The sequence below is a fragment of the Tiliqua scincoides genome, chromosome 1, assembly GCF_035046505.1.
Source record: "Tiliqua scincoides isolate rTilSci1 chromosome 1, rTilSci1.hap2, whole genome shotgun sequence".
Lineage (NCBI taxonomy): Eukaryota > Metazoa > Chordata > Lepidosauria > Squamata > Scincidae > Tiliqua > Tiliqua scincoides.
Window position 1 is genome coordinate 41,943,821 of NC_089821.1, and position 23,027 is coordinate 41,966,847.

Here is a 23,027-nt window from a genome sequence, read left to right on the forward strand (position 1 = left end):
CAGAATGTACTTTTCATTCACAGAGGAAGTTTCCATTTGCAGAGGGAGCTTCTGATGTAGCGGTGTAGATAGGACATCTGGCACTTGGGGCAAATTTTTTTTAACTCCCTCATAGCCTCCACCTGGCCCTAACAAAAGCACTTCCAATTTTTGCCAAAAACCGGAAGTGCCTTTTGGAGACCTTCTGAGGCTTGGGGGAGCTTCCCCATACCCCAGAGAAAATCATTTATCACACACACACAGTTGGAGCCTGTTTATCCACAGATTTTATAGCACTGGATCTGGCTCAACATGGGTTCCCCAGACCCAAGGTTCAGCCAGACTTGGCCTAACCTGAACCCTCTGAAGGCAACCAAAGCTGTGCTCCAATCACCTCTGAAAGGCTTTCTGAAGCCCACAGAGACCATGCACATCTGCCACTGTCTTTGTGGGCTTCAGAATGTCCAAAAAGGCTACTTGAAAAGTCACTTCAATGCCTTTGAGTTAATGCCAGTGACTTTTCAATGCCTTATAAGGCATTCTGAGGCCTGGGGAAGCCCTCTGGGGCCTCCCAATGAATTGCTGAGAGAGAACCGAATTGGGAGAACTGAATTGAGACAATGAGATAACTCAATTGCAGGAACTGTTAGGAGCTGCATTGCTCCCCAAATGATTTCTCATGGTGAAGGCCAGGTTATCCAGTGTCATGGTCAGGCTTTGTTTACAATGCAACAGTGTCCCTCCAAAAGCATTTTATTTTCTCTAAAGGAATTGGGGAGTGAATTAATATGTTGAATAAAGAGGTGGGGAACAATTGAGTAAAATGTAAAGTTGGGAGAAATCTGAGAAATAAATTAAGTTGAAAGAGAAAACAAGCTTTCAGTATGTGGGCACAATCCTAACCCCTTATGTCAGTGTTTTCCAGCAGTGACATAAGGGCAATGAAGCTCTGAGGTGAGGGTACAAACATTCCCTTACTTTGAGGAGGCCTCCGTGAGTGACAGCCAACTGCAGGATGCAGCGTATGTCCCATTGGCACCACTATGCCAGTGCTGGAAAGCACTGACATAAGGGGTTAGGATTGTGCCCTGAGTTGGATAGACAGGACTGATAGGCCAACACATACATACAAAGCTCTTGCCCTTCTGGGACAATCTTCTGGGAAATTTCTTCAGTGGAAGCTTCTCTCCACGAAAGGGTCTGCACTCCCTGCCCATCTGTAGGTTGCTGAAGGCCAAAACAGTCAAGCTTCCCCACCCTGTGCCACGGGCCAGATCAAATCCTCTCACAGGCCTGATGTGGCAAACAGGCTGGGATTTGAAGCTCCAAGAAATAGGAGAAAATAATTGTGTGCATTCAAGGACATCATTGGGATGGATGCTAAACTCAACTTTTTTAGGAAGCACCAGGTTTGATATTCCCCAGCCAGTGTTGTTAATTGCAGCCTATTCACTTTGTCCCAAATCCCATCAGAATTATTCAAAATCAAGTTTGAACAGAAGGCAAAGTGAAGATATTTGTCCCTAGTCATCCTATCTGTATGCAGTTAGTGTTGAATTTGTGTGCCCTCTTAATCAGGGCTGGCCAAAACCTGGTTCGAGGGCCAGATGCTGGGTTCAGCCTATCCGCCCCTCCTGTGACCGGCAATTTGAATTCCAAAGTGCTGCGTCTCTCCCTGTCCTCAGATCAGGACGACATGACACTCCAGCCAGTCATGTCTTTGTGGAAATCCGGGTGCAATGTCTGCAAGTGCATTGCACCATAAACACAACTGGCTGGAGCGTTGTGTTGTCCCAATCTGGGAACAGGGAGAGAACTCAAAAGTGCCAGAACTCAAAGTGCCAGTTGGGCCGAAGAACACATTCCTGGTGCACAGCGACTGGCACTTTGAGCATCACTGCTCTTGATTTTCCTGATCATAAGTGGGAATGGGGGGAATGCATGGAACAGAGCCCCCAAGGTTTATTTATTTATTTAGCGTATGGCATATAATACATGGACTTATATAACAATTAACTAGATCAAATACTGACACTGATTTCACTTATTAATTATTATTATCATCATCATTATTATTAACAGTATGTATATACCACTTTTCAACAAAAAGTTCACAAAGCGGTTTACAGAGAAAAATCAAATAACTAATGGCGCCCTGTCCCCAAAGGACTCACAATCTAATAAGATGCAAAATAACACCAGCAGACAGCCACTAGGAAAGACACTGCTGGAGTGAGGTGGGCCAGTTACTCCACCCCTGCTAAATAAGAGGAGCACCCACCTGAAAAAGTGCCTCTTAACCAGTTAGCAGGGGGTTTCTCATGATGTTCTAATGATGTTCCTGATCTGTCTCGTCATTTGGCCTGAAAAGGCCCGTTTTGCTTTTCCACTGCCATGTTTTAGAAAGCCAGGAAATCTGCGATGTAGCCTGGCTGCCAGCTGATTGCTAGTTCATTTAGCTCACACTTTCGTGCTATTCAGGGTGTACCATGAGGAGGTGAACTAGCATCACACCCCGCCCCCAAGGTATTAGAAATACATCCCCTATGTCTGAGGTATTCAGTCTGTGCGCCCTGCCTCCCTAGTGAGCTGTGGCTAGCCTCCAGGGGCGTCGCCAGGCATCTGGGGAGAGAGGTGGCCAGCAGGTGCTCTGCTGCTGAGCTCTGCTCAGTTGCACATGCTGCCTCCTGACTTGCTGCTTTTCCGAGGCTGAAAACAAGGTGGGTGGGACAGTGTGAAACATGGTGGGGGGAGGTGGGAGAGAAGGCTGGCTGGGCAGGCAGAGGTGCATCTCATCATGGAGCTCTCTCCATGTGCAACCTTGCCCCAAGGGCGACATTTCCCAGTGTGCCCCTTGCCCTGGGCATCCTGGGATTGGTCAAGGCTGGAGGAGAGGAGAAGAGTGCGGAGGTGCTGCATCTCATCAGTTTAGGGCTCGCTCCTGGCAGGCTTCAAACTGGGAGGGAAGAGTAAGTACAGGCAGTGTAGCGCTTTCCTCTGCTTGGGAAGGAAGGAGCCAGCCTGCTCCTAGTGGGGGGGGGGAGGTGTCCAAATGCCCAGCCTGCATCCCTCTGTCTTGCCTGGGGGAACATGGGTGGCATCTGCATATTGTGTGTATGTGTGTGAGCAGCCCCCATCTACTCTGGGGTGAGTTGTAATCTTGCTGTATGTGGCTGCAATCCTTTCCACATTTTCCTGGGAGTAAGCCCCATTGACTCAAATGGGACTTACTTCTGTGTAGACCTACATAGGCTTGGGGTTTGTGTCAGCTTAACCCAGGATCTTCACCTTTCTCTTTTTCCTTCCCCTTCAAAAAAGAAAAATGCCACTCTTAATGGCTTTGTCTCCAAAAATTGATTAAAAATAAAAATCCCCATTCCTTTTTAGCCATTCCCCTTTTTCCTCCTGCTTCCTTTTGGGAGGGTACTCTGTTAGCTGCTATTGTAGGACAAAAGGCACAATCCTAGCTAGGTCTACTCAGAAATAAGTCCTATTGTGTTAAATGGAACTTACTCCCAGGAAAGTGGGGTTAGGATTCAGGCCAAAGTCTCTAGGTCTCAGTTTGCATCAGTTTGCAATTAGCAGATGCACACAAAACAAAGTCTTCCCCTCCTGCAAATTCATCACTTCCCCCCTCCCTTTCCAAAACCCTCCAGGTGTGCTGCTGAAAAACTCAGGGCACAATCCTAACCACGTCTATTCAGAAATGTCCTATTTTGTTCAATGTGGCTTACTCTCAGGCAAGTGTGGTTAGGATTGCAGCCTCAGAGTGCTGGCAGCCTTGTTTCTAGTGTATAATTATAACACCTTCATCCCCATTTTGGGAGTATGAGGTGAGGTGTTGTAATGGGGAGCCGTGGCCAATGGATACAAGGATCAGGGGAGGCATGAGCCAGAGAAGTTCGAGAACCACTGCCCTATGTAATGAAGATTGTATCTGACTTGGTTGCAAAACCACTTGGTCTGAGAGTGGTTGCAAATCAGTTCACAGCAAGGGAACCCCTGTAATGAATCAGAATTGAACTAATTGATATTGAGGCTCCATTTGTATGTAACTATGTTTTCTTTCATTTGATGTCAAGCACAAAGATACCTCTAATGTGATCATATGATGGAGAAGTAGCATCGTTGACATCTACAGGTACAAAGGTGGTGGTGGTGGTGGTGGTGGTGGTGGTGGTAGTAGTAGTAGTAGTAGTAGTAGTAGTTGTTGTTGTTGTTGTAACTTTATTGTCATTGTGCTACAGCACAACAAAATTTATGCATCTTTGAGATACAAGCATAAATATATACTACAATTCCAACAATCACACACTACACACTCACCCACGCATTCTATACAACATGCATCATAATATAAGACAGTATAACAGACCATAATGCCCAGGAGCATGGTAACAACTATATCCCCTTATTCAACGTAATTATGGCTGTGGGATAAAAACTGTTCAGGAATCGTGTTGTGTGTGCTCTAATACTTCTGTATCGTCTACCCGAAGGCAACAGTTCAAAGAACTTATGAGCAGGATGGAAGGGGTCTCTCAGAATACTATGTGACTTCTGCAGACAGCGAAATGTATAGATGTGCTCCAAAGCTGGTAGATGAATGTTGATGATGTGCTGTGCGATCTTAATTCTCTGCAGAGCTTTTTTGTCCCATGCAGAGCAATTTCCGTACCACACCAAGATATCATAGGTTAGGACACTCTCAATGGTGCAACGATAGTAAGACACAAGCAGCTGCTGTGACAAATTTAACCTACCAAGCTTCCTCAGAAAATATAACCGCTTTTGTGCCTTTTTTATCAACATGCTGGTGTTAATAGTCCATGAGAGGTCCTCTGTGATGTAAATACCTAGGAATTTGAAACTAGCAACCCTCTCCACCTCCTCACCATTTATGTATAATGGTGTGTGTACATCCCTCTTTTTCCAGAAATCAATTATAAGTTCTTTAGTTTTTTTGATATTAAGTGAGAGATTATTTTCTTTGCACCACAATAACAACTCCTGTACCTCCTTCCTATAAGCAGACTCATCATTCCCACTAACAAGCCCCACCACTGTAGTATCGTCTGCAAATTTTATAATTTCACTGGTGTTATGTGATGGGGTACAATCATGTGTATACAGAGAAAAGAGGAAGGGGCTCAGCACACAGCCTTGGGGAGCTCCTTTGTAGAGAATCATCAGGATGTTTGATATTGATATCATATAGAAATTATTAGTCTGGATGAATATGTTGGGAGATGCTATAGGTGTATCAAAGTCAATGCTGTGGACATTAGTGTCGATGTCACTTTGGAAACTGGTGATAGTATGCTAAGCCGTGGTTTCTGGCAGTTGACCGTGGAATTACAGTGTAGGTATCATAGCTGTTGTTATAATACCCCACAGTTATGGGAGATTATGTGGAACAGAGCAAAAGACTCTGCTTGCTAGCCCCTAAATTTTTCAAAAGTTGTTTGCTTTTGGGAGAGGCCTTTGTGACCCCTCTCCCTGTCCTAATGAAAAATGTGTATGATGCACCCTCTTGGAATGGGACTTGTAATTAACACAAGTGAGAGTAATGCAATTGGCTTGCTTTTGTCCTTCCAGGAGAGGCAAAATGGAACCTGAATATTTTTGCCATCTCCTTGGTTTTCTTCAAATATTCCAGAGCAGGGATGTCATAAATAAGGCCTGTGGGCCCACAGAGGCTCTTTATTCAGCCCACATGAAAATTGGTCTCTTCCAGTGCTTCCCTTTCAGCAGCACCCTTACTACAGAATCATTTGCGCAGCACTTTGCAGCCCTCCTCATCAAAAGATAGGACTTCAACATGAGTTTTGATATCCAGAAGCAGCCACAAGTGTCTTCTGTAAGCTATGGAGCCCAGTACAGTCTTGGATAAATCCTTGGCAAGGTTTTTTACCATACTGATCTGTTGTTAAGCAATTTTAGAGGTGTCAAATGAAAAACTGCTAACCATTTTATGGTCATTTTCAACTGTTCCAAAAATTGCTCTGTTTTCTATCAAATAGTAGACAACCAGGCCTGCTATAATCTGCAGCAGTCCCCTCACTTTGTCTCCATAGTCTTGACCTGTTTTGGCTTATGCTAGAATGTAATGCTAGAACATACAAATGAAAAGGACATTGAGGACTGGTTATAGGCATGTCAAGTGTTTAGTTCAACATAATTCAGTCAGATCACAGAATTTGGTTTTCAATTGTTTTAGCTAATGAGACAGCCAGTCTACTGAGACCAGAGACAGCAGAAAGGAATGGACTAGCACAGTGGTTCTCAAACTCTGAAACATTATACTCTGGGAGAGTTTGAGAGCCACTAAGTCTTTGTGGGGGAGTGGGGAAGGCAGTGGGGGCAATGAAAGAGCAGCGATTGCACTCCATCTCCACAAAACCGGAAGTGGAGCGTGATTGCTGCACTTTCACTTTTGAAGACATGGGGAGCCCTGCAGACACTCGCACAGGGTTCCCCGCACCCCCAGGACTCTGCTGCAGGGACTGGTAAGTGCATGCCAGTTCCTTCAGCCCCCTTAGCGATGCAATCCTGGGGATCGCATCACTGCCTCTCCCTGCCCCCGCTCCTTAAGGGGGCAGAGTTCAGGGCCCTCAGGCTGAGGTGTCGCAAGGCCCTAGTTTGAGAAGCCTTGAACTAGCAAAACAATCCTATGCAGGTAGACTCAGGAGCATTGTTCCCTTTAAGCTGCATAGCCACACAACTCAAAACCCAGCCTAACTGAGGTCTGCGTATGTTGGTGTTTCCAGAGGTCTGGTGATGATGTATTATATCATCATCATGCGTCTGGAAACCCAACAGATATGACTGTACTGTGAGACATATAAAATATTGTATGCAATGGCTAGAGTGGATATAGGGGGGTTCTTTTCATACAACACTAGGACCAGGGGACATCCACTAAAATTAACTGGTGGGAATGTTAGAACAGACAAAAGGAAATATTTCTTTACCCTGTGTGTAATTAATCTGTGAAACTGGCCTAGATGCCTTTAAAACAGGTTTGGATAGATTTATGCAGGAAAAGTCCATCACAGGTTACAATGACTTTGTGCAAACTTCTGTTTTAAGAAGTAGCTTTCTCTAAATGCCAAATGGAAGGGAGTGGTAACAGGATACAAGTGTCATGTTGAGTATTCCCTTAGGCATCTGATGGCAACTGTGAGATACAGGAAACTAGACTAAATGGGTCCTTGGCCTGATCCAGCAAGGTGATTCCTATGTTTTTATGTCCTTTTGACATAACACATCTATAGACATACTTTTGGAACACATTCCTAGCTCTGCTGTCCAAGGTCACTTACACCTGTGGATCTCCCCTGGGTACAACACTGCTCAGAAGTGGGATGGGATGCAGTTTCGGAGCTTACAGTAGAAGAGCAAAACTCCCACAAACTATATGCAGGAACTTTGTGCCATATGCTCCCTGACTTTTGGGGGCAGGGGGATGGAAGCCACCAGATAGGAGTATCTGATAGGTCATGGAGTCTGCACACAACACTGCACACAGTAATGTGGGTCAATGATATTATTTAGACAGGTATAGATATGAAAGACTTCAATGTAGTGTACCTCGATTTTTTAAAAAAGTGATAGATTTTGTATCCTTTTGAAAATAAGATGAATTTAAAATAAATAATAAATATAGATTAGTAATGGGGAATAATAATTAGCTATCAGATCTTGGACCAGAACTTGGACCCTAGCAATGCTTCAGACTTCCAAATAACAGGAAAAGTTTTTTTTACTAGTAGCAATATAATAAAATTAGTAATCTTCCCTAAAGCTATGGGCCATCCAGAAATCTGCATGGAGACAATGCTCCACTCTAGCTTTACAGCAATTTTGTATTATTTCATTTATAGAATATGCTGTCAAGTTCACAGCATGAAGCTTTGAGAGAGAAAAAAGCTTGATTTAATAATTCGTCATTTCACTATTTCTTGCAGAATCTTATGATGAGTTCACTATGTCTTGACATTGTAAACTACAGTTTTTCCATAAAAGTAAGAATTTAGTTAACATTTTCCTCTGGAGCAGCAAAACATTATACAACACAATTTCATTAAAATTGTACTGAACACAAGAAAGTAGATAAACTCTTAGCTGGATGGTTAAAAATGGTTAAAAATTGAGCTAGCCCAAAAAGAGTTTGATCATCTTAATTGTGCAGATAAATTCTGTACTATACTATACCATTTTCAAAGAAAAAAAAGGTGCATATTATTCAAGCATCTAGAATATAATCAAACAGTACATAATTATAAGTACTTAATGTACAGTACAGTAACAGTGTTCTTTGCGCTTAGGCGTATACCCATGTTGTTCACATGACCACAGAAACTGTCTATAGACAAAAGGCGGCTCTTTGGCTTAGAAACAGAAATGAGCACTGCCCCTAGAGTCGGACACAACAGGCTTATTGCCGGGGGGGGACGGACCTTTACCTTTTAATGTACAGTTGATTATATGAGGAAGGCATATACTTCTTTCTTGCTTGGAATCTCACTATTGTGTAAAAAAACCTTCTTTTGGACACACAAAGATCTGCAGTTCCAAGAAAAGGTCAGAGGCTGTATATGATGTACAGAGACGTATACGTTTTCATGCAACACATTTATAATCCATGGCTGTAATCCTGTACATACTTTCTTGGAAATAAGCTCCACTGAAAACAATATAACTTACTTCTGAGTAGACATGCACAGGACTGCACTACAAATGTCTAAGGGTCCAATCCTATCCAACTTTCCAGTGTCAAGGCAGCAACAATGCAACCCTGAGATAAAAGAACAAATGCTCCCTTACCTCGGGGAAGCCTCCATGATAGCCACACCACCACAGGATGCAGCGCACACCTCAATGGCATGGTTGCATTAGCACAGAAAAGTTGGATAGGATTGGGCCCTAAGTCTGTAATATTGATTTTTGACATAGTAATAAACACATTTGTACCTTATAGTAAGCATCTACTGTCTGTAGCCAAGATGCATTATTAAAATGGTATGCATAAGTTTCCATGCTTTTAATTGTGTTCATTAGCCAGATAAATGCCACCTTGGCCAGTTTCAGAATGATTATATATACAACAGTTTTCTCATGCAGCAATTTTAACTCATTTGTTATCAAATTTTGGGTGCAAGCCAAAGGCCCAATTGGGCCAGCGCAAGTCCCTTGCGCCAGCACAGAGGTGTCGTTTTGTGCCAACACAGGAGGAGGCAAGCCAGCGCACAGACATGTGCAGGCCTCCAGAGGTCAGATTCAGCCTCCGGTGTTCCAGTGCCAAGTAAATTTGCACCAGCCTGCCTCAGCCAATGCAGGGGTTTGGGGAGGGCAGGGGAGGGTGGTCTGGGGTATGTTCCAGGGTGGGAGGGGGGAGAGTTGCCTGGGAGAGAGGGTATCTCTCCCAGGCAGCCCAACCTAATGCCAGGCTGCTGCATTGGAATCATGGAAGATCTGGCGAGGAGATAGAATGTGGTGTCTGCAGTGGCCCCTTTAAGGCCTGGGCTTTCAGCAAAGGGTGCGCTGCATAGCTGCAGCCACTAGAGGTAATGAGGTCCCTAGGGATATAAGGAGCACCTGAGGCAGGAAGGGTTTGTAGGTTGTAGAAGGAGTGCAGGTTGGATGAGACTGACTGGGCTTAGTGACTCTGGACTTTGGCTTGGCATCTCTGACTAATTTGACTGATTTACCTGGAATCTGACCTTGGACTGTGACTTGGCTTCTTGACTTTGGACTTTGGCTTGGATACTCTGACTGATTTGACTGACTTACCTGGAATCTGACCTCTGACTGTGACTCAGCTTATTGATTCTGGACTTTGGCCCAGATACTCTGACTGACTTTGTGGCTAATGAACCTATTACATAAGAACACAAGAACAGCCCCACTGGATCAGGCCATAGGCCCATCTAGTCCAGCTTCCTGTATCTCATAGCGGCCCACCAAATGCCCCAGGGAGCACACCAGATAACAAGAGACCTCATCCTGGTGCCCTCCCTTGCATCTGGCATTCTGACATAGCCCATTTCTAAAATCAGGAGGTTGCATATACACATCATGGCTTGTAACCCGTAACGGATTTTTCCACCAGAAACTTGTCCAATCCCCTTTTAAAGGCGTCCAGGCCAGATGTCATCACTACATCCTGTGGCAAAGAGTTCCACAGACCAACCACATGCTGAGTAAAGAAATATTATCTTTTGTCTGTTCTAACTCTCCCAACACTCAATTTGAGTAGATGTCCCCTGGTTGTGGTGTTATGTGAGAGTGTAAAGAGCATCTCTCTATCCACTCTGTCAATCCCCTGCATAATTTTATTTGACTTACATCTCTGCCTTGTGGACTGACCTTCTGGCTAATTGATTATCTGGCTCACTAACTAACGGACTACTCGAACAGGCTGCGGAGAGCTGGGGAGCTAAGGTGTGCTGCTATACCTGGAAGGACTGCTACCTTAGGAACGGGGTCCCTGCAGTTTAAACAGGCAAACTACCCTGGTGGTGGAGTCTAGCAGTACTGCAGTAGAGAGCTGGGGCCATTGTTGGGGAACAAAAGGGGAGCTAATTAGCTTAGAGTGGGCATAAGTTCCCTAAGTGAGGCTTGTACTGGGAATCTGGCAGAACAGCTGCTCAGATCTGCACCACCTCTTTAGGTGGCACAGAATTTAGTAGTCCCGTTTGGGCCGCTGCAGCTTTATCTGGGGTAAGGGGAATGAGCCAGCCTGCCTATTCCAGCACAGGGTAGGATTCTGCTGCCCATCTTTCATAAAGGTGCAGTGACGCAGTGCCAGTCATGTTGATGAACCTCAAAAGGCTCTGAATGACTTCAAATGATAATCTGAAAATCAACCTTTATGTGAACTGTAGTGAGCCTCAAGCTCATGTGCTGCCCCTCCTCCTTTGCTTATGATGAGAGCAAAAGCTTCTGTACATGAAAGAGGATGGGAAGCATATGAACCTGAGGCCCTGCAATCCTCCTCCTACTGCTGGTGCAGGTCTGAACTGACCCGCTGGGCCAGCAGGGGCTTACCCTGGAAGAAGGGTGAAAAACATTGTCTTCATAAGAACATAAGAACATAAGAACAGCCCCACTGGATCAGGCCATAGGCCCATCTAGTCCAGCTTCCTGTATCTCACAGCGGCCCACCAAATGCCCCAGGGAGCACACCAGATAACAAGAGACCTCATCCTGGTGCTCTCCCCTACATCTGGCATTCTGACTTAACCCATTCCTAAAATCAGGAGGTTGCGCATACACATCATGGCTTGTACCCCATAATGGATTTTTCCTCCAGAAACTCGTCCAATCCCCTTTTAAAGGCGTCTAGGCTAGACGCCAGCACCACATCCTGTGGCAAGGAGTTCCACAGACCGACCACACGCTGAGTAAAGAAATATTTTCTTTTGTCTGTCCTAACCCGCCCAACACTCAATTTTAGTGGATGTCCCCTGGTTCTGGTATTATGTGAGAATACCCAAGGTGGCTTCCAGTGGCCAAAACTCCTCAATAGGATACAGCAGATGCCACGCTGACAGTGCTGCGTGGTCGCACAGAGAGCTAGGTAGGATTGGGTTGCAACTCCCTGACTGCAAGTTGATGAAGTGATGTCACAGATTGACTATAGGGTCACCCTTCTTGGTTCAAGCACAGGGAACTGCTTACTAGCCACGGTCTTTCACCATTGTCTGAACCTCAGGATCCTTTCCTTTTTCTACTAATTTCTCCCTTCTGATTCTTTCTGTACCCTAAACCTCACTTTTTTCAACCCTGGGTTCCTATGGGAAACCCACCTATTCCCCGTATGTCCCCTCTGACACTTCTTCTAAGGTTATTCTCTCCCCCCCCCCACAACAGAAATAGTTTAGAAGTAGGTTTTCCTTTGTATAGCTATAAGAGTGAGTGAGCAAGTTCAGCTAAACCTCATTTTTATTCCTTTTTCTTTCTATCTAAGTTATTAAAAATTAAGACATCTTTCATCCATGCCTCCCTCTTCCTTTCCCTGCCAAAGCGCATAGATGTGCCATTGGCCACTGCACAGGATCCATGTGCACAAATCTGTTTTTTCCTCATGTGTACCTGTTACACACGTTTTAAAAAGCAGTAACCCTATTGAAGGATATGTGCTTTTGTTTATTTAATGAATGCATTGGGAAAGAGCCACAAATTCCATAATGTTCTTACTTGTGTTCTGGGATAAGTAAGGAGAGAATGTTTGCAATAAAATACTATGTCAGGTATGCAATCACATAGGTATAATAATTGGGAGTGCAATCCTATGCCGGTCTACCCAAAAGTAACCCACACTAATGGAGCTTACCGCTCAGTAAGTGTGTCTAGAATTCCAGTCTAACCCCCTTAAAGAAATGCTATTCACTTACTTCATCTTGCTCTGCACATAATTCTTCCCTTTTCATTGACAGAATGCCTTTGTCTGTAATTTTCTCTTTCTGGCCATCCATGGCAGAGTCCAGCTGAAAAGAAGCAGCAATTTTCATTAATTGCAATGTCTCAGAGTGGGCAATACTTACCCATCGGTAATCTTTCTAATTTGCATTAGGGAAATGAGATAATGCCTTCCCACCATGTTCACTGGGCATACCAGTCCTCCTTGTGTGGGCATAACATCATTTGAACACAGCACATCCAAGAGAAAACAACACATTCATATGATTCAAGAATTATTGTGTGATTTGAGCCTTCACACATTGGATTTTTGGCACATGTACCCTGTTATGATCTTGGGTGGGACCCAGAGTTTCAGTGCAGAGGTGCACCATTAGCAGAAGTGTATATCAGGCATGTATGAGGGCTATTTGAAAAGTAACCTCTGTTAGGCTTTTAAAAAAACAAGAATGAAGGAAAATAATTTAATACTGCTCAAAAGTTGCATACCTTGAGACCCTATTTGCTGGCCTGCCTTTAAGAGAAATCTATTTGGGGAATACCCTAGAATGAAACTGAAATCTTTCTCTTTTTCACAAAGGTTTTTAATTATTTCTTATCAGGTGAATAATGCCTTGGGCCTTCTTATTTTTATTTTTATTTTACTACTGCTATTTTTATTTTATTTTTGAAGTGTATTTTTAAATGGGTTGTATTGATAACTGCTTTGGCTGTGAGTCACAGGAAAGATGGGGTCTAAATCTACAAATAAATAAAAAATAAAGAGCTTGGGGAGGAGGCGTTGGAACAGGAAACATTTTTCAAAAGACTGGGCATTACTGTGTAAAGGGGACTGGAAGGTTCAATTGATTGGACAGGAAGTTAAAGTATAGCCAGTATAAACTATGAACATATGCCAGTTGAAAAACAAACAAAACCAAAGAATAACTTTTAATAGAATATACTCTGAGAAATTAAAGAGTGATGAATTAGTACAAAGTACTTTCTTATCAACATTATCAAAATAATAATAAACCAAACATTTTAAGCATTTTTAAAATGTGCCTACATATTATTTGGAATTAAGTTGTTTAAATATATACCATAATTGTGTATACAAATTTAAATAAAAGTTGAATCAAGAGAGTATATTTTCACATTGGGAAATTATTATGTAGTGTTAATAGCATCTCCTTCAGGTATCTAGACATAATGATAATATGCCTCTTTTTCTCTTTTTTAGGGCACAATACTCCTGTCACTTATGCCTAGCACATATCTACGTTTGGCATAATTTAACTGGAAGAGACACATAATAGATCTCTCTTGTTAATGGCATGAAATCCTAGTTTGTTCTTTCTAGATTCTCATCTCACGTGGCATTAAAGTACCTATTACAAGCAAAACATTGTATTTCACACAGATGACAGCATCCAACAGGACACCTATATCCAACATGCCCCTATTTTCCAGAGTGCCTCCCAATGACATATCACATGTAGTAGAGAACACATACACTAAAGCTCTCCTAGCTGTGACAATTTATTACGGAAAGAAACAAGAAACCATAGTTTTCTAACAGTCGTGGAACTGATTATCCTTCAATATTCTTTGTGTGCATGTGTGTTAATAGCAGGGATGGGCACTCAACTTGGGTTGACTTGACTCCAGTTGTGTTAGAGCCCAATCCTATCTAACATTCCAGCATTGATGCAGCTATAATGTTCCCTTGCCTTGAGGAGGCCTCCCTGACTGCCTATCCACCACAAGATGCAGTGCATGCCTTGTTGACATGGCTGCATCACCTCTGGAAAGTTGGATAGGATTGGGCCATTAAGCGGCTGCTTTTGACTACTCTAGTTGACTCGAGTCATGGATGTCACTGACCCCAACTCAACTCACGCAGGTTTACAAAAAAGTCAGAAGACATTCTAACCCACAGCACAATTTGCAACCTGATCCTATCCCCCGTGCTGATGCAGCAACACCAAAATGGCTATGGCTGCATCCTGTGGGGGGCGGCTGTGTGGTCTCCCCATGTAAGGGAAAAGCCTCCATGATATGGAGGGGTCTACTAGGACCTGTGCTAGTGAATTGCTGTCATGGGTCTGCATGGACCTGGGTTGTGGGATCAGGTTCAGGACAGGGGCTAGGATTTGGAAGATGCCAGTGCCACCAACTTCTTTCCCCTATTCCACCTTCTCCTGCCACCCTACCTTCCTTGATTGGTCCCCAATCATCTTCCATTGGTGCAGGAAGGCTCTGGACTTTCTACCTTTCCACTAGTGCTCTGGAATTGTGTGACTCTGCATGTTATCAGAGGGCCTTTCGCAACTGTTGTAAAGCAGTCAGTGCTGGCAGAACACTTGTTCTACCTGCGCTAATGCCCAATAAGACTGAGATCCCAGACAACTGGGACAGCGTCCCAATGAAGTGAGAACTTCAGTAACCCACCTCCATATAAGTATGTGTAGGATTACAGCTGAAGTCAGTTTAAAACTGCTTATACTTCCGAGCATATTAATATGCATATTCTGAGTAGAATTTATTTATAATGCCTGGAACTATTATATTCACAGCACAAACCTAGGCATGTTTACTCAGAAGTAAGTTCCACTTAATTCAGTGGGGCTTGCTCCGCAGTTAGTGCGTACAGGTTTGCAGCCTCAGATGCATAACTAGTATCAATATGCAGCACATAGCTGTTTCCTGTGCTTAAATTTCTCTCACTGAAATGAATGGGACTTCAAAATACATAGCACGGACTGGATTGTGCCCAATATACCAATTACTTTTGGTAGTCAAATAGCACACAACTCCTCTATAACTTGGGTCATTCAGAAGTATGCTTTACATGTACATCAATACAATACAACTTAAATACTGTGATAATCTGCCTCCGCACGTATTGACAGGATTTCTCAGTGGTCTGTTGCTAAACAAAAGAGTGGGACAAATTAGTTATTTATACATACAAAACATGGTGATAAAGGCCAGCTGCAGGTATTTTTTTGAAAAGTGCATTTTAATAAGGCCCCATTCAGTGGGGGAACAAATGGAGTTAAAGCAGTTTGAACTACCATGTTTGGTGCAAATGCTCTCTCTGTTTCTAACAACAAAATCAATCATTTGTCCAGACTGCAGGGAGTCAAAGTTAGTTACTGAAAAGAGATCCATATATAAAACAAGTCAATAACTCATTGTGTGTTATTGTTGGGCTGAAGGAGCATGCTTTCAAAAAGCTGGCCCTGCTTCTCTCTGAATGAATGTCACTGTATTCAGAGAGTGGGAGAGAGGCTTTTTGTTTCTAGTTTTTCCTCAGTACCATTTACTTATGTAAGGGGGAGAAATGGCACTTCACTGTCCTTCAAAAGTAATGCCAGAGGTAATGCACAGTTCTGTTTTCTGGCTAGTTTCAAACATTTCTTATTTTGGAAAATCTATTTTGTTTTCCAAGATTTTGCAAATTTACTCATCTTTGAAAGTAAGCGTCAGAATGTTTACCACATCAACTTAGATCAACATTTTTCACAAGACCACTTTACATTAGAGCAGCGGTTTTCAAACTCTCTCAGAGAGTTTGAACCGCTCTAAGTCCTTGCGGGGGCGGGGGGAGGCAGCGGGTGTGGGGGGAAGGCGGCAACACAATCCCCAGGATCATGTCGCTCAGGGGGCTGCAGGAACTTGGCTGTACTTACCAGAGCCTCCTGCAGCCTCTTGGGGGTGCGGGGAGCCCTGTGCGACCATCTGCAGGGCTCCCCGAAGCTTAGAAAGCAAAAGAGGAGCAAACGCAGCCCGCCTTCGCAAAACCAGAAAAAAACTATCACTTCTTAAGCTTCGGAGAGCCCTGCAGTCGGTCGCACAGGGCTCCCTGCACCCCCAGGAGGCTGCAGGAGGCTCTGGTAAGTACAGCCAAGCCCCTGCAGCCCCCTGAGTGGCGCGATCCTGGGGGTTGCATAGCTGCCTCCTCGCTGCCCCCGCCCCTTAAGGGCAGCCCTCAGGTTGGGGTGTTGCAACGCCCCAATTTGAAAACCCCTGCTTTAGAGGATTGTACCCTAAGTGCCTCTTCCATTTGTGCACAGAGAGCGAGGGCAATGTTCAATCTCACCTTCTGCAGTCTCCTGTGCCTCCATATACCTGATCTTCCACACTGGGAAATACTTGGGGGGGAAATGGGAGATTGGTGAAAACTCTCTTTCCCCTTGCACAAACAAAGCTTCTTTCTCAAACAGAAGCAGCATCTTCTCTTCACCGTCCAATTTTTATATTATGATTTGAGTTTTTATTTAAGAACCTTGATTTTAAATATTAAAACAATAAATGGTATTCATTTATTAATCAGTGGTGTTTAGTTTATACAGTAGTTATAAACCTTTTCATTGATTGGTGTGCCCACATTCATGTGTGTCGCATTGCACACACATTATTCTATACATATAGACACAACCTTTCCCTTGGATAACAAAATACGAATTAGAAAGGATTAATCTGTCTTCTAATAGTTGTTTAAAGGCACATGCAGTTTCCTTTACAGAAGTGAGAAAGGTTGCACTTTCTGAAATGCTTTTTAAAGCTACAAGAGCTCTAGCTTCCTTTGCCTCTTATCGCTGATTCTCTGGGCACAATTTTCCATCTTCTTCTTTGCCTTCACAGTCCTCAATCTCATTTGTGTACACTAATCAGATTAAATCTGGGAACTCATATGATTTTGCTTATACATGTCTATGACATCATTGCACCAGACACAATGTCTTACCAGTGGCGTAGCTAGCATGGGGCAGGTGGGTCTGCCCTAGGTACCAGTCTTAGGGGGAGGGTGACACCACAAGTGACCAAAATTGCTAAAATCATGGTTTTTGGGAATAATACTATCATGTTATATACCATTCGATGTGTAGTTTATAGAAGAATGCAATTTAAAAAACCAGAGTGAAATATCTCCATTCTATCAAAAGTTATGGCCAAAAAACCAGAAAACAAAAATGCATGGAGCCCTATGCAAAGTGAAACTCAGCCATATCACGTGTTTACTTGTGAGTAGGCAAACTTGCCTTAGTCCATTGGAAAGGGCAGGCTGAGAGGAATCCAACAACACCAGAATGTGATGGTGTCGACGACACCCAATCCGATGAATGAAGCCCACAAAAACACCCGAGAAGGAAGACCCTCCCTTCAAGCTGATGAATGTATTGAGATCTATGGAAAGTGAAACTAAGCTGCACGGTCATGTTTACTCATGAGTAAGCAAACATGCCTTGGCTCATGGTCAAGTAAGGCAAAGAGGAATGCAAGGCCAACAGAATGGTCCTGATCTGATGAAAGTGGAGCTCAACAAGTGCTCTAGAAGGCAGCCCCCTCCCCCATAAAAAGAATAAAACAGAGGCTTGAGTTGGTAAGAAACACCTGTGGAATTTTGAAACACATGAATTGCAAACAGATATAGCTGATTTAGCCCAAACCTAAAGAGTGCGTGCTTGGTGCGCTATGTTGCAAACATGCCATAAGGCACATTTGCAGGCTTTAGTTCCAGTGGAGTGCCTGTGCTAACCCAGTACAAAGGAAGGGAGAAGGCATGAAGGATGGAGCACCGGAGCTCTGCCGTTGGCGGTCACATAAACCACCAGGCAGTGGAGAGGTAGGTGGGGGCGTGGGGGGAAGCAGGGAGGAGGCATTCTGAAGTGAGGGTGGGGAGAGGGAGGGTGGGGAGAGAGCAGGGAGGAGGCGTGACAAAGGGAAAGAGCAGCACGGGAGGTGGACTGGTGGAGCTTTGTCAGGCCATTCGCCCAACAAGGAGGCTCTTCATTCTATGCCAACCTTTGGATTGTCATAGAATTGAGTAGCCCCATTGTGGGACTACTCGAGTTACCTGGGGGATGAAAGTTCCATTCTCCCAAGGAGGAAGTGGCAGCTGCCTCAGGCACACTGGATGCAGTGGCAGCCATTTTCAGCACTGCTGCAGCCCCGTGCGCTGGGCAGCTCAGGATTGGGCAGCCCTGCTACAATACAGATATGTACTTAAATGAAAGTAAATAGGTCTTATGTCTAAGTAAGTTTATTTATAAGACCAGGATGCAAATATGTCATGATATTTAGGCCTTTAAGCTCTGTATCTCCAAGAAATGTGAGTAAAAGCCCAAGTGGTAGGCTTTTCTCTTATGCTATGTCTAGACAAAGAAAATAATCAATAGTCAATATTTGTGCAAGTACAGGTCCAAGCTTGTTATACACTGATTTTTTTATACAGATTTGACTCAACACAAATGGCCACTGCAGATGAAAAGGAATTGTTGATCCCTGGAGAAGGGGAAAAATGAATCCCTTTAAAATCGCAGTTTTAAAAAAACACCTGCTTTTCTTCCTGTTGTAGAGAGACAGTCATGCAAGTGATTACAGGTATAACCTAATTATCCATGGATTTTTCACCCATGGAAAAATCCACAGATTTTTCTATCTCAATGAGAAGGGCCCTTTAAATTAAAGGAAAGCAGTCATTTAATAATAGTCTCGTTAACGTGAGAGAGGGCAGCCGCTGACCATTCATCAATCCTTCTCTCTCCAGACAGCTTCAGCTTCATTCTAAGGCAGTGACCCCTCCCTTCCCCCTGAGCATGTTAAAGAAATATAATCACTTTGCTCTGAGTGAAGGGAAAGGTCTCTGGCTTGGAGTGAAGCCTTTCTAAGTGCCTGGAGAGAGACTGATTGGTGGACTATTTGCCTAATATCTCTGTTTTACATCACAAAGGTAAGCAAAGCTGTTTTTAAATCGCCTAGCAAAAGGTTATTGTTTTTTAAATGGATTTGCTTTAATGCAATTTTTGCCATCCACTTGAGTTCTGGGAACGGAACCCTTATGACTAACGAGACTCAACATATACTAGATGGGCCTATGGCCTGATCCAGTGGGACTGTTCTTATGTTCTTATGTACCACAAAATAAAAATGCATTCTCCCCCTCCCCAAAGACAAAATCTGACACTACTACAAAAAATAAAACAATTGAATCACACTTACATCCTATTTTAAGGCAGCTAAAGCAAACGTCTGGAGTTCTTACTGCATTTTTAAAGTCTGAGCATATAGTCTAGGACTAGCTCTCCAAATATCATGGGATGTGTTTTTGGCAAACAAGTATAGCCCTTTTAATAATTTGGAAATATTCCCCAGTTGTTACAATGTTTTATTAGGCATCCATTTGTTGAGAGTTAGTGCTATGGCAGTCACACTGTTACAATTCTATGATGTTTCCAACTGGTTTGCTTGGGTCATAAAGCCTTTTATGGTAGACAAAGGGGTGGGTTGTTTCCACAGTTGTAAGCATACTCTATTAGAGTTAGCTGAACCTCTTTATTCTTTTGCCTTTTCTTTCAGCTGCTTGTTGATGATATTCTTCTCCGGTACTGTCTCTGCTAATACTTGTTGCTGCCCTTTGCAAAGGCCATCTTCAGAAGTGACCACTGTAGACCACTACAGATGTGATGATTTCAAGTTCTCACAGAAGCAGAAGTGAACAGAGGCTAATGTTCAAAGAATGGCACAACTCATTCCATGGGTCCAAGGTCACTTCTGACTTGTGTTTCTCAAAGACCAGACTTCCCTGTTACATGGCAAACCAAGTCTGAAACTTAATAATAGACCTTCTAAAGTAGTTACTGATATGGCATCAGCTGGTCTATTCTCTAAAGAAGAAAAAAAGTAAAACAATTCTGCTGGTCACATCAAGTCTTTGGGCACCCCTCTGGTAACTCTCTAAGGGCGCAATCCTAACTTGCGTTGGAACAGGCAAGCCAGGAGGCTTGCGCTGTATCCAGCACAGGATTGTGGCCAGCAGCAGCTTAGCCAGAGGCAAGGGGAAACTTTTCCCCTTACCCCTGGGTAAGGGCTGCTGGCACCTATGTGTCTCCTTGGACTCGCACCACCTCCTGAGGTGGCACAAGTCCAAGGAGAGCAGAGTGGCTTGAAGTTACTCCAAACTCCCCGGGAACAGGGGTTGGGATCCGTCATAACTGCCAGATCCCAGCCCCGTCTCCAGCTCCCTGCCCCTGCTCCATCACCCTCCCTCCCCTGCCCAGGAACACCTCCCTCCCTCCTCCTCCCCGCCCCCACGCCTACCTTTCGCCGGCTCATCTGAGACGATGCAAGGAGCTGGGGGGAAGTTGGCGCAGAGGCTTCCGTCAACCTCCGCAGGCTGGCGCTTCTTGGAGCACCGGCCTGGCTTCCTCCCAAGGAGGCGCAAACATGCTTTACAGCAGTTTGGATTGTGCCCTAAATCTCAAACAGCATTATTTCTACTTATCTATAATTTAATAATGAACATAAACAAAAACATCAATAATGCACAACCATGGCCAGTAAAAGTGACTTGATCATTAGAGTATTTGATCTTTTCTATCCTACATCTAGGGATAGCCACAAGTTTCTGGCTGAAGGTAAAAGTTTAAAACTTTTTTCTGTCAAATTTGTTGATAAAAACTGATTAAAAACATCAATTTTATTTATCCTAAGGGAATGACCTTACTATTCTGTCATCAGAAGCATTACAATTTTAATTATATAGTTAAATAAGCAACAAATCATAGATACTGATATTTGAGTTGAGCTATTCGCAACTCCAATGCGGTCATGAAGCCTCATTTGGTGGGGGGTTGCAGCAAAGTTTCAAAGTCTGTGCAAGAGAGGGCTTGGATCCAATTCAATAATGGTACTGCCTTATCAAAACTAAGTTCCTGATACAATCCTGCACAGCCTCTTCTCTCTGTCTTGTCCCACAGCTTCCATGGCTGGCTTTGCTCAGGCTGCTACTTAAATTATTGCAAAGGGACAACATAGGGGGAAATGGGGTAGGAAGGTAGGCAGACTGGGACCTGGGAGGGCGGCAGGATTGATTATGGGTCTCTAGTCTCATAGTTTGTTTGTTTTTAGGAGTTGTGACACAAAAAAGGCTATAGAACACTGCCTTAGCTCACAGGCTGGGAACTTCCCCCATCTTGGTCAGACAACTTCAGAACATATTCAGCTACCTTGCACATAAGGTTTCAGTTTGCCTGAACGGTGCTGTGTGGGCTAACAGTTTCCTGAGCTTTAAAAGACAGTCTTTGGAAGTATTTGTGCAGCTCTCAGCTGTGAATGGTGTCTAGAACTTAAACGAAAAACAGAAGAAATTATGAGGGATACTGAAAAAGGTGATTTTGACAGTAATGATGAAGGTGAAAAATGCAGGCTACTTCAGCTCAGTACTATCATCTGTGTCCATTTTATGTTTTATGCCTCCGCATTTACAAGGGAACTAGAATATCCAGCTTTTGTCACATCTTTTAGGTGATCAAACTGCAGAAGTCACCATAAGGCATTGGCAATACTGTGGCAATGTACCCCATAGCAGTCCTAAGGCTGCAGTTTTATGTGAAAATAGGAAGCCATCCTTTACCAATATTTATAAGAAAGTCCAAGTAAAATTGGAATTGAATACTCAGTTCTTTAACCCTGTTTTTGTCCGGCCCATAGATGTGCACATTTGATTCCTGTTGTGTATACGCAACATTGGGCAGACATGGCTTAAATTAGTGCAGCGGTACTCAAACTTTGGGTCTGGAGCCAAGCAGTGGGTCGGGACCCAATTTTTGGTGGTTTATGATACTGACAAGGTAGATTAGGCTATGTGCATCAAGGGTGAAACAAGCTGCTTTGGGGCGTACTGCTGCCCAATCACCACACACCCTTGGCATTTCTAAATCAGGCAGCAGCCTTTAAGGCAGTGGTTCTCGAACTCTCAGGGAGAGAACCAAGGTAAGTTGTTGCAGGGGTGGGGGAAGGCAGCAATGTGATCCCCAGGATCACGCTGCAGCCAGGGACAAGCATTTCTTCCCCTACTTACCTACAGCCAGCTCCAGCCTCCAGGGAGCCTCTGTAAAAAGAACCAAAAAAACCCACGCTTCCTGTTTTTGTCACAAATCCGGAAGTGCATGGTGTTTTTTTAAAAAACTTTTTTACAGAGGTTTGGAGGCCTGGAGAGCACTGCAAGGGGGTCCACAGGCTCCCCATAACCCCTAGGAGACTGGAGCTGGTTGTAGGTGAGTAGAAAAAAAACACAACCCTTGTCCCTGGCAGCAGGGCCTCTGAGAGGAATTTTATCAGGGGGTACAAAGTTTCTTTTGGACCCCTTCCCAAAGAGGAAAAGGGTGAAACAGAGTGGGGGTGGCAATGGGGGTGGGCAGAAAGGGGACAAAACAGGCAGGGGGAAAGTGGCAACAGCTGGAATAGTCTTTGGAGACTAGATCTACCAGTCTTTCCAATGCAGAGCTCAAGTCTACCTGCCTGCCTGGTGTTGGCAGCTAGATGTAGTAATACAGAAAACCAAACACACTCCTAAGTCTCTCTAAAATCTTTCAAATGTAGAAAATCATTGCAGGAGATTAGTATCATTGTATAATAATAATAATAATGATAATAAAAATAATAAAAATAATAATGATAATGATGATAATAATGATAATAATAAATAACTAGGTATTTATATACCACAAGATCCAGGTCTACAGAACTTGCGTCCTGAGTACACTTCTGTACTGCAGCGAGTCATGGACTCTTCGCTCACAACAGGAGGGGAAACTGAACGCTTTCCACATGCGCTGCCTCCGATGCATCCT

The 23,027-nt window shown here is 43.8% G+C and overlaps 1 protein-coding gene across 1 annotated transcript in view; it reads right to left on the reverse strand.

Annotated features, from left to right (window-relative positions):
* Positions 1-23,027, reverse strand: part of DCDC1 (doublecortin domain containing 1) — a 337,894-nt gene that overhangs the window by 170,279 nt on the left and 144,588 nt on the right. The window contains exon 10 of the mRNA XM_066636033.1: positions 12,381-12,473. Coding sequence (XP_066492130.1) covers positions 12,381-12,473 — 93 coding nt within the window. The remainder of the gene's footprint in view (positions 1-12,380; positions 12,474-23,027) is intronic.